The sequence below is a fragment of the Callorhinus ursinus genome, unplaced genomic scaffold (genome assembly GCF_003265705.2).
Source record: "Callorhinus ursinus isolate GAN/ISIS: 27379988/994484 unplaced genomic scaffold, GSC_fseal_2.0 scaffold21, whole genome shotgun sequence".
Lineage (NCBI taxonomy): Eukaryota > Metazoa > Chordata > Mammalia > Carnivora > Otariidae > Callorhinus > Callorhinus ursinus.
Window position 1 is genome coordinate 26604150 of NW_027397083.1, and position 13031 is coordinate 26617180.

Here is a 13031-nt window from a genome sequence, read left to right on the forward strand (position 1 = left end):
AAAAAGCCATGAATTCTATGTGCAGTATTCCCCTAGCGCTGGAGTTCTCCCGTTCTCTTTGATCGGTAAACTTGGTCTTGCCTTGCTAGCTGTTCGTGCTGATATTCTGGGGGAGGGGCCAGTTGCCGTGGTTCCCAAATGTCTTTGCCGGAGGCTGAATTGCCCCGCCCTTGTCAGTCTGGGCTAAGCAATATGCTTAGGTTTGCTCTCAGGAGCTTTTGTTCCCTGCAAGCTCTGGTACCACTTTGGAGGACCAGGGTGAAAATGGTGGCCTCCCAAAGTCCACTCGGAGGAACTGAGAACTCCAGGCCCCGCTCCTCAGTGCGCCCCCAGCGAAAAGCAGTCACTCCCGTCTCCCCAGTCTCCGGCTGCACTCTGTGCTCACCTGGCCTGTGACCGAGCGTTTCTATCTCTGGCACTTGACCCCGTGTGGTCTCCAAACCCAGCAGATCCTTGCGGTGCGCTCCGGCGCTGCTCCTCCCCAGGGAGGAAGGGGAGTCTCCCCAGCTCTGCCGCTTGTTGGGTCCCTGCTAGAGGAGCAGTGGCCCGACTGGGCCGGGGATCACAGTTTATGGCAACCCGAGCTGAGAGCCTGCACCTCGGCTCCATCTCTGCAGTCGGCTTCCCTGCTTGGATACCTGGGATCTCTGCTGCACTCAGGCACCCCTGGTCTTTCTGTGACCCCGAGTGTCCTGAGGCCACACTGTCCCGTGAGGGTTCCACCCCCCGCTTGGCCACTGGAGCGATGTCCCTCAGTGGAGCCGGCTTCTAAAAGTTCCGATTTTGTGCTCCGCGGCTCTATCACTTGCCAGAAGCGGCCGACGGAGGCCCCCTCCCCCGCCATCTATCCTCCCGAATATCGCCTCGGATTCACTTCTCCGCACGTCCTACCTTCCAGTAAGTGGTCGCTTCTCTGTTCAGAGAGTTGTTGCTACTCTCTTCTTCGGTCTCCTGTTGAGTTCATAGGTGTTCGGAATGGTTTGATCCCTATTCAGCTGAATTCCTGAGACCAGACAAAATCCAGGTTTCCTACTCCTCCGCCATCTTGCTCCGCACCCTCAAGGTAATGTTGATCTTATAGAATGTGTTAGAAATATTTTCTCTGCTTCAATCCTCTGGAATATATGGTGCAGAATTGATATAATTTCTTTCTTAAATTGGTGTAATTTCTTTCTTAAATGTGAACCCATTTGGGCCTGATAATTTGTTTTGGAAGATTATTGATTCAATTTTAAAACATGTGTAGGTTTATTCAGATAGTCTGCTGCTTCTTATGTGAGTTGTGGCAAATATTGTATTTCAAAGAATTTTTCCATTCCATCTAGGTTATCAAATTTGTGGGCATAAAGTTCCTCATAAAATTCCTTTATTATCCTTTTTAATGTCCATAGGATTTGTAGTAATGTCCCTTCTTTCATTTGTGATACTAGCAATTTAGGTCCTTTCTCTTTTTTGTTAGCCTCTCTAAAGGCTTATCAATTTTAATGATCTTTCTAAAGAGTCTGCTTTGGATTTTATTGATTTCCTCTACTGATTTTCTATTTTCAATTTCACCGATTGCTACTCAAATTCTTAATATTTCTTTTTTTATGCTTACTTTAGTCTTGGTCATCTTTTTCTAGTTTCCTAAGGTAGAACCTTATATTATTGATTATACATCTTTATTCTTTTCTACTATATGCATTCATTACTATACGTTTCCCTCCAAGCACAGCTTTCACTACATACCACAAGTTTCAATAAGCTTTTTTTTTTGATAAATTGTGTTTTCATTTTCATTTCATTCAAAATATTTTTAAACCTCTTGAAATTTCTTCTTTGACCCACATGTTATTTAGAAAGGTGTTGTTTAATCTCCACATTTATTTTGGGATTTTCCTGCTATCTTTCTGTTACTGATTTCTAGTTTAATTCCATTGTGGTTTCAGAGCAGACATTATTTGATTCAATTCTTTTGAATTTGTTAAGGTGTATTTTATGACCCAGAATGTGGTCTCAGTAAATCTCCCTTCTGAGTTTGAGAAAAATGTGTATTCTACTCTTGTTGGGTGAAACAGTCTGTAGATGTCAATTATACCCTGGTCATGATGATGTTATTTATTTTAACTTTGTCTTTACTCATTTTCTGCCTACTGGAGTTTGCTCCTTTTTATTGTTAACTTTTTGAGAAACTGCCAAACTCTGTTGTAAAATGATTGCACTATCTTACATCTTCGCCAGCAATGTAAGAGAATTATAGCTTCTTCACATCCTCACCAACACTTGATATGTATTTCTAATTTTAGCCATTCTAATGTGTTGTGGTAGTATCTCACTGTTTTTGATTTGCATCTCTCTTCTTTGATGATCAGTGTCTTTTAATGCATTTTCCTAGCTCAGAGTTACAAGTATTAATATCTAGGTATTTCTAGAAATCAACCACTCAACCTGCAAAGCCGGCAACATCTATGCTTCTCAAGGCCATCCCAGCTGTGCCACTTGACTGAAAATCAGGTATATCTTTAATTATCAACCAGCCATAATCCCATTCTCATTTAACTTTCAGGTACCAATACCCTTGGTGCAGGTCAGTCATTGGTAGGGGAGGTAGGGGACTTATGTATGAAGACTTCCAAAGGGCTGTTAAAATCCAAGAAGATGAAGATACAGACTTAATAATGGCTACCACTATAGGACACTCACCACATCTAAGGTGCTATGCTGGATATTTTACATGCATCATCATAATCTACCAAGGTAGGCATTACAATCCCCATTTTACAGATGAAGAAACTGGCTATCACAGATCCAACAAACTGATATCCTTATGAATTAATAGAGAATGGCAACAGGCAAGGTGAGCCTATCCAGGGGTCCTAAAGGCCCAAACCAGTGCTTCTCAAACTTGATCACCACAGGATCTCATTGCAAGAGAGATTCTGAATCAGCAGTTCTGTTGAGGGCAGAGTGCAGATTCTGCATTTTCAAAGATCTCCCTAGTGATACAGATCCTACTGGCTCCTTACCACATTTTGAGTAGCAAGGGCCTGTCTTTACCGCTTCACAAAGTCCAGCCAGGCGGGGTGTCAACATTTGGTGTGCTTGGACGCAGCCCACTGTAAGTATTAAAAAAAAAAAAAAGAAAGAAAAAAAAAGGAAGCAGTACTGCTTTCTCCTGAAAACTGATATAAAACAGCTGTAAAGTAGGAGCCAGGTGGGTACCTGTTTGTCACTTAATATATCACATAAGATAGATAACAGCTGTCCACCACTAGAGCCAGAGGCTAGAGCAGATGATAATACTGAGAGAGAACAATGGAAGAGAAATGACCCAGGCTCAGCTACACAATTCTGTTTCCACCAATGGGCCACTGTTACATAAGGATACACACAAATCTTCCTCACCTGGGGAAGAAGATAAACCTTTTAAAGGTGTGAATGAAGAAGGAAGGAAGCCCTGAGAATGGGATTTTAAAATGGATGGTGGTTGAGATTTTAATAGCCAGGCTGATCTACAAACATACACGGACACGTGAAAAAGTTCTTAATCCCAGTGGAAAAAAAGATAGTTGTTGTACGGGTAAAAGAATAACAAGAGTGCCATGGTTCCACATAGTCAAGGGGTAACAGTTGAACAAAGTCTATGTGAGCATAATGCTGAGACAGTATAATGGTTTAAGTCAGGGAGAGAGACTCTAACTTGCATAAAAAATTATCCTTTGGAGGATCAACAGTAAGGTGGCTAGTCTGGTGGCAGGAAGGCCAATTAACAGGCTATCGCTCTTGTTCTCAAAAAGTGATCCCCAAACCAGCAGCATCAGGATTACTACAAACTGGTTAGAAATGCAATTTTTTTTGGACTATCCTTAGACTCACTGAATCAGATTTCTGCAGTTGGAACCCAACAATCTATGTTTTAATGATTCTGATACATACTAAAGTCTGAGAACCACTGGGCTGGGCTATGAAATGGTCCCAATAGGAAATGAAAAGCAGTTGTACTAAGATAAAGGCAGTGAGGAAGGAGAGAAATACTTTCAGAGATGTTTTGGAGATAAAAACGACTAGACTCATGACCTAGGAGACACTGAATAGTATCCTTAATGTCTTTAACAGACTGGGTGAATGATATCATTGATAAAAATGTACATCACTGGAAAAAGAACAGTGGGGTCAGGGGACTAAGATAGAAAATGAGCTCAGTTTCAGTTATGACATGTTTGGGGAGCCTGTAGGACATCCACATAAAGATGCCCAGTGGGTGGCTTAATAAACGAGTCTGCAGCTCCAGAGAAAAGATTGTGGGTGATGACAGAAATTCAGGAGTCACCAACATATGGGAGAGAGTAAACTACACAGGAGTATATAATATAGCCTTGAGCAGAGGTTTTCAAGTTTTCTTCTGCTAGGACAGATGATGAATGGCGTTCATAGGAGACACACTCCCAGGAGTATACTCAGATCGTAATGGAAACCAAACATACACACATATGAACAGAAGTCGTTGACCAAATAAAGCAAAGCATTCCCAATGCTGTTTTTATAGGTATGTTTAAAAGCACTGTAAAAGTAAATGGTCACTAAAATTATCTATTTGATAATCTCAAAACATCATTTTTGGGGGAAAAATTATAGATGACTAATCTAACATAAAAACTATGTAAAATTATATTTTAAAAATGAAATCCAGATCTCTATGAGTTATAAAAGCATATACTAATAAAGAAAAGTAACTCATTTTATAATTAAAAAGTGTAGCACATATTTATATTTATTCATGATGTTAATATAAATAATATTGCACATGTCATTTGGCTGATCACATTGCCTTTGATTTGGAATTTGTAACTAGACTGTATTCTCATTTCTATGCTATGCAGAGATAGATGCACATGCATGCTTTCTTCACCTCCCTCCATCATTAAAAATGTATCCATGGGTAAAATCAAGGAAACAAACTATAAACAACAAACTATAAATCCCCAGTTTACAAATGATATCTCAAAATTGCTTTAACTATCAATGACATGTCAATAACCATAGTTCACAGATATTTTCAGCAAATATAAAATAGGCTATGAATTATAAGCAATTCACTTCCAGCTAGCTCAAATTCCTCCTTTCCCCACAGAAACAAGCATGCACTATTGAAATGCAAATGAGTTAGTGTGACATCCTTATAATAGTAACTCTGAGGTGAGTCAATTTAAAAAAGTAAATCATTTGCAAGTGCTTGTAACTTTTTTTTTCCCTTTTATATAAAAGAATATTTTAATTCTCGTCCTTAGGAACTATAAAGACTATACATGATTTGGAAATGAGACTGTACCAAACAATGGCCAAAGGAGAATCGTCCATGCTACGCCTTCTCTTTGGTCTGGTCACTCAGAAATATAATGTTATCAGCTATGATCGTTGTTGCTTGCCGCCTCACGTTATTCTTATCTGTGTATTCACCATAGTCTACTTTCCCTTCTACATAAACTCGGGACCCCTTTTTCACATACTGATACGCCACATCTCTGAGGCCTGGGCGGAATACTGATATTCTGTGCCATGTTGTCTTTTGACTGACATCACCCATCTGGTAGGCTTCACTCTCCCCAGACCGCCACATCTCATTTGTCGCTAGAGAAAATATCGTGACTGGGTTTTTCCCTTCCACCTGTCTCATGACGGGGTCCTGACCCACTCGCCCAAGCAGCTGCACACGGTTCAGAGATCTTTCAAGAACCAAGCTGCTAGCTATTTCAGACTCACGTCTTACAAACTGGTGAAACACCTGTAATACAGGTCTTCGAAACATGGCTTCTATTTGGTTTTCCTACAAACTAGTCTTTGGTCTTCCCCGCCGGGATGGATGGGCGCCCTTTCTCAAAGGTGGCACTCCGAACCAGCAACGTAAAGGGACTGGAAAGTGGCCGAAAACCCTGAAGTCCTCTGCACCGGTGAGATGAGAACGGCCAAGACAGACACAGAACAACCTCCCGAGCCACAGAGAGCCGCACGCACACCTAGCGAAGAACTCCTGGCTCCCTCCCGCCCGCCCCGGACGCTCTAGCGGCTTCAGCTTCTCGATCAAGTGCTTGTAACTTAATGCTTTATGAATAAGTGAGTGGTTTTGACATATGTCCTGATTGTTTCTGACACTGTAATGTGTCATACCACTGAGGTCAAGAAGTACTAGGCTCGAAAGATGATTGTAGCGAAAGCACAGAGAAAGGATGCGGACAAATAAAGACCATCAATATGTGAACACCTACAGAGGACTAGAGGAGAAGTGATCTGGGAGGGAGGAGGAGAAGAGAAATAAAGGGGTGTCACAGAAGCCAAGAGAAGTGAAACACGCAAGGAATGAGTGGTCAGTAGCGTCAATATCCTGTTGACAGAGTAAATAAAATTAGAGGTGGCAATGATGGAGTCACAACCACCATGAGGCTGCACTGATTAGTGGTCAGGGATAGAGAGCACAGGCTCCAGGGCCAAACTGCCTGCCGTATATGAGCTTTGTAGCTTTTGCAATATTCATGATCCCTTTTGGGACTTACATTCTAGTGAGGTAGACAACAGAAAATACATGACAGACAGATAAACAAGCAACGGACACACAAGTGGATCTTTCAATGCCAGGAGAAATGCTATGAAACAAATATAAAACCTCCTGCCTTTAAGGAGCTTATGTTCTAGGCAGAGTTAAACAAAATGTAGTAGGTAAAATGTGAACTGGAAGTTGATGTTAAATGGTTCCTGAGTGACATAACGAGGACACGGAAGTGCAGAAGATGGACTGACCATGTGCCTAGGCTGAGGTGGTGAGGGAAAGGGCTTTAGCCAAATCTTAAAGAAGGGCTAGCAGTAGATAATTATGGAGGAAAGGAAAGAATTTCTGAGATGGAGGCAAAATTGAAAGGCCTGTCGGGTACACTATGCATTCCCATTTGGCTGAAAGGGCGGGTTTAGGTAGGAAAAACAGTGGCAGACAAGGGGGTAAATTAAATTGGGGTCAGAGAGTCAAAAACCTTGCATGGCAAACTAAGGAAATTTATGATACCCTGAAGGCAGCAGAGAAACATTTAAGGTTTTTGAAATAAAAAAAAAAAAACAAGGTATTTAAGGATACCACTTTAAAAAGGAAAACACACACTTAAAAGAGAGACAGTAAATTTTCAACACCCAAGAGCACTTTATACCAAAGCTCTGCCTCACTGACAGCAGAAATTTTAACACACACACTCTAAGAAAACTCTTGAAATCTGCTTCATGTTGTCCTACAGAATCAACTGATTATGAACAGTTTTATCAATAATTTTTCTAAAAAGATCAATGCACGGAGACTTAATTTGTTCCACTTTCTCTATTGCACCATTAATGCAATTTCCCTCCTGTCACTCTATCACTATCTAAAAACCATAGAAGAGCTAATAGAGGCACAGTTCACAGAACTGTGGACAGCCAGATGTAAAGGAAACCAAAAATGCCCTCCTTGTTTTCCAAAAGAGAATCCACATGATACAATACCAAATCCACTGCAGAGGCCCTTGTTTGAGGAAGAGAGTGCACAATTACATTTGCACTAAGAGTTTTTTGGATATAGTTCTCATTAGTAAGGGTAAAAATCCACTCCCAGCACAAAGGGTATTGAGGTGGGGGTGGGGAGTTCACATTATTCATGAGGTTTTTGTTTTTGTCTGAAACAGTGAAGTTTACAGTCTAGTCATGAAATTGACGCTTATGTGACATTAGACTTTCTTAGAAAGAAGACAGGTAAAGACTCGAGATTACAGGTAGGTTGGAAACAACTTATCTTTTATCTTCCCTTCTAACTAAACATTACAGCCACATGAACAACTCCATTAAATACTTTTCTGTTACCTAGGGCCTTGATTATGCCACTCTAAATTCATTTTTCCTACCTAGGAGGATTTCAGTCTTCCAAGAACTATTCACAAGTGTGATTATTATACTCTTCTTCAACTGCTGTGCATTTCAGAGGCTTTCGTTTTAACCAGGGTACAGCAAAAAAATCTCTTTGGGCTAACAATGACTGGACACATAAATCAATGAAGTCCTCTTACATCTACCTCAACTTTTAGTTCAAAACAAACACAGACTACATAACTGTTGACAGCAGCTCAGACAACCAAACACTGCAGGTTTTCTCAAAAAGTCCCACTTTCAATTAGCCCTAAATCATAGTTCATATAAAGCACATTCTACACTTGTTAAAACCATTTTTTCAATAAGGTGACCATAATCACTACAGAATCTAGAAATTAGAGGAGGCTTTCTGAAGCCAGCTAGTTTAGACAACTGGTTTATCTATGGTCAGTATTACAAAGCAGGTGTAATTACACAAATCTAAAAATGTTCTGAAATGGATTTTCTCCATCCCCAGACTGGAAATGCCCTCCCTTAATTCAAGATGGAAAATGGCCTCTATTGGGCACCATATCCGACTGTGTATTAATTAAGTAATATATTATCTCAACCTGAAAAATGCAACAATGAGGTAAGGGTTATTCTCATTGCATTATACATAAGGAAAGTCGTATGCCAGGAGGATTAAAAATTCCTGTTAATTCAGCAGAAGATTCAAACCCAAGTCTCTTCCACCTAAGCATGTGTTCTTTCCCTTATATCATGCTGCTTTTCTTCCGTGTTTTGTCTCCACGTGTCCCCTCCCCATCCCGCTCCCTCTCCCATCCCTGAGAAGGGAAGAAAGAGTCTCACACAAAAACTCAATCACTATGACAGACTTTCAGGCATCTAACAGATAAACTGATAATTATACAAAACTGAAAGTACCCACAGACAAATTTCCAAGATTACTGGTTAAATGCATGTACTTACATCAGCCTTTCCTGAAATCCAATGAAGTTCTATTTACATTTTTGAGTTTTTTTTTTTTAAAGATTTTTTTTATTTATTTATTTGAAAGAGAATGAGAGATAGAGAGCACGAGAGGGAAGAGGGCAGAGGGAGAAGCAGACTCCCCGCTGAGCAGGGAGCCTGATGCGGGACTCGATCCAGGGACTACCAGGATCATGACCTGAGCCGAAGGCAGTCGCTTAACCAACTGAGCCACCCAGGCGCCCTACATTTTTGAGTTTTTAAAAATTGTATACCTAGAAGAGCAATAAGAATGCTAGGAAAGCAAAATTTAGGAAGCTGGAAAGCAGATGAAGGAGTGATGACTGACTTTTCAGATTTGAAAAAGTTGAATCCCACTCAGTAAGAAAAGCCAAGAAACAATTTATTTTGCATCACAGAACCCAAAAGGCTCAGGAATTGGCAACAGCAGCAGGTAAAGGTGGGCTGAAGGTCTCCTTAAGAAGTAGGTAGATACCCAGATTGTCTTCTCTATCATTCTGTTACATGACTGCCCCTCCACCAATTTAGGAGAACATGGGACACTTATGCTCTATACCGAGGAACACCATTCACAACCAAGTGCAAGTTCAATACTGAAATCAGGGGAAATAAGTGAAAATTTACAGAGCAAACAGAATGCTGAAATCTATGCTTAGCTTCCCTGGGCAGGAGCTCTGAGGAGTATTTTCTAAGGAAACCAACTAAAAATAAAATAAAGATACTGACAATCAAGTTTTTACCAAAAGAATGGCCCAGATCATTTTATATTGAATTCCACTGTCAACCACCACATCCCCATTTGCAGAGAACTTCCAAATAGTGTCTTTTTATCCAGCTCTTAAGTAGGAAGAAAGAGCCAGGTTCAAACATGTGGGGGAAGCTTCTATTATAAATGACAGAAGCCAAAGCAAATCAATAAACAGAAGCAATGAGGAAGTACAATTACTCCATTAAGAGAAGAACACTTCAAATAAACCATCATTAATGTCTTCAGAGAAAAAACACTATTGCATTCATGAAACAAAAACAATACACTATGAAAAAACATAGAAGAAGTGATCTTGGAGTACAAAAAGGACAGCAGAAATGAAAAGCTCAGCAAACAGGTGGAAGACAAAGTAGCAGAAATCCTCAGACATCAGACGAAAATGATAAATACATGGAAATAGGAAAGAAAATAAGGAAACTGGACAACTAAGGAGTCCAGCACCAAAACAACAGGAAAGCCAGAAAGAGAGGACCAAAGGAGTAGGAGTAGGGGACAAGGCAGTGAAGACAATCCAAGGACACTTGAAAGCTACAAATATCTAGATTGGAAAGGTCCACCGAGTGCCCAGCAGAATAAAGGAAAACTGTACCCCTGTCATCATGAAACTTAAAACGGGATTTCAAAACAAAGGATAAAAAATCAGAAAGGCATTGGATTTCTCAAATTCCATAACAGAACCTAAAAGACAATAGAGCAATTCCCCCAAAATTCTGAGGCAAAAAAATTTTACAACCTAAAATACAATGCCTTTTCAAATTATCAGGCAAGGGTGAAGGTAAAATGATTTACTAGACATATACCTTAACTTATTATATGCCAATTTTCCAAGCATCAACTCATTTAACCAAAAAAAGACAGTTTTCAGAGAAACAAGGTCTCAGAAGTTTTTCTCCAGTGTACCCTTTCTCATATAAGTAATGGAAAAATGTGTTCCATCAAGCCAGAGCAATAAACCAAGAAAGAGTGTGAATGATTAACAGGAACAGGGGCTGCCATTCCAGAAAGATGCAAAGGGGATCCCCAGAATCATGGTGAAGAGAGATTCCCAGGACATATGCTACATGGCAAGCCTAGAAATCAACCAACCTTTGGGGGAAATTTATTCAAGAACATGAAAGTGTTAATGTCTTTAGGAGTATTTATACAACTGGTATGAGTTTGGGGATAAATTATGATAAATCCATAATAAATTGCACAATAAAATCTATCAACTTGGGTGCTTGGGTGGCTCAGTTGGTTAAGCATCTGCCTTCGGCTCCGGTCATGATCCCAAAGTCCTGGGATCAAGCCCCACCTCTGGTTCTCTGCTCAATGGGGAACCTGCTTCTCCCTCTTCCTCTGTCTGTAGCTCTACTGCTTGTGCTGTCAAATAAATAAAAATCTTAAAATCTATGAACTCAATGATTACTAATGACAGGGGAACAAAGATCTGTGCAAGAAAAGAAACCAAGTATACTTGTTAATTCATTCATTAGTAGCATGCACATAGTCATCGTAACATGAACACAGAATACTGATCTAACAAAAAGATGTGTGGTGAGGTGTATTTAAGACAGCCGAATCCCCATCTTATATGGTTGGAAGTCAATAAAAAATGTCAAAATTGGAAATATGAAGAAGTAGCAAAGAAACATGCTATTTAGAGATATGGATGAAAACACCAAAAGAATCTGTTAAAAGCACTGAAAGTGGTTGCCTCTAGGGATAGGAAATGCGGAAATTTTTCAAAGGGATTAATCATCTTTATAAAGCCTTCTAGAACCATTTGGCTTTTTAAACTACATGTATGTAAAAATTTCACAGAAATACAAATTAATTTTTGAATGTCCATTAATAGATTTTTTTCACTGAAGGCAGCAAAGTATGAGGGTTAAAAGTTAGTAGACTGCTTGGGTTGTAATCCTAGCTCTTTCATTTGTAACTTTTTGACCTTAGGAAAATTGCTTTAAAAAAAAAAAATCTCTGCCTCAGTTTCCTATTTCATAAATGAGGGTTATAATACTTCCCTCAAAGAGTTTTTTGAGGATTAAATACATGCAATTTGAACAGTGCCTAGCTCAATGCATGTTTATAATTATTTTTATTTGTGCAAATATAATACTTGGGGGTATTCTGTATCAGTCTAAACAATAAAAGGAATAAAACTAGAACAGTATGTCATTTCATTTCATTCCAATTCCATATTACATTTATTGGCCCAAAATTATAATTTAAAAAACTCTAAGAACCAATGAACTAACATTCTAAGTAGCAAGTGATTTATTAGGCAATCACTTTGTTAAATGAAAATAGTTGATTAGTATGGTCACTTCTTCAATGTCTATTCAATAAGGTATAGAAGGTTCTTTAATATTACATCCACTTAAAGAATATTTACAGCCCTTAATATTCTAACCTTCCTCTACTTAGTAATTTGAGAAATTGATGGAAAGTATTACTATGTCTTCTAGGGGAAAATGAATTAACTTTCATTTATAATTCTCCCTTTACCAAAAAGAAATTATTTTAAAAGCTGTCTTCATATTTTCTGAGCACTGACTAATCTTTTAGTATTTTTAGGGCCAATATACATGTGAGTTAAAATTCATTCATCTGAAGTATGTCAAGAAAAAGGGAAAGGATCCTCACAATAGCCCTCAAGACAGAATATCATTTTCCCTCATGTAGATGAGGACTCTCTATCTGCTGCATATTTATTAAGCTGTTGGGTTACCAGCTAGAAACAGACAATTCTCCAGCAACTTAAAATACTTCTCTTCACTGAGCTGCAGTTTGGTGTGAGATGTCAAAGGATGAAATATGCATGCATAAGTGGTCAACTGAAGATGAATGTTTTATATGGTTTTTGTCCCAAACTGCCAGAGACAGTGCTAAAAATGAAATACACATTAAAAAAAAAAACTCCCAAACAATCCAATTTAAAAAATGGGCAGACACCTGAATAGATATTTTCCCAAAGAAGACATACAGATGGTCAGTAGCACAGGAAAAGATGCTTGACATCACTCATCATCAGAGAAATGCAAATCAAACCCACAATGAGAAATCCTTTCACATCTGTCAGAATGGCTAGTACCAAAAAGACGAGCAGTAACAAGTGTTAGCAAGGATGTGGAAAAAAGGGAACTCTTGTGCACTGCTGGGGGGAAGGTAAACTGGTGCAGTCACCGTGGAAAACAGTACAGAAGTTCCTCAAAAATTTAAAAATAGGGCTACCATACAATCTAGCAATTCCACTTCTGGGTATTTATCTGAAGAAAACAAAAATATAAAAAGATACATGCATCTCTTAAGTTCACTGAAGTATTATCTATAATAGCCAAGATATGGAAGCAACCTAAGTGCCCATCAACAGATGAATAAAGACACACACACACACACACACACACACACACACACACACACACACACA

The 13031-nt window shown here is 39.3% G+C and overlaps 2 protein-coding genes across 5 annotated transcripts in view; both read right to left on the reverse strand.

The window, feature by feature from the left end:
• The window catches only part of NELL1 (neural EGFL like 1), an 857163-nt gene that overhangs the window by 312272 nt on the left and 531860 nt on the right, over positions 1-13031 (reverse strand). The window lies entirely within an intron of this gene.
• LOC112829611 (single-stranded DNA-binding protein, mitochondrial) lies at positions 5239-6020 on the reverse strand. The gene has a single exon (XM_025879301.2). The coding sequence runs from the start codon at positions 5783-5785 to the stop codon at positions 5339-5341; it is 447 nt and encodes a 148-aa protein (XP_025735086.2). The 5' UTR covers positions 5786-6020; the 3' UTR covers positions 5239-5338.

Bases quoted from the DNA above. Each gene is read 5' to 3' on its own strand.
- LOC112829611 (XM_025879301.2), bottom strand. From the start codon at position 5,785: ATGTTTCGAAGACCTGTATTACAGGTGTTTCACCAGTTTGTAAGACGT.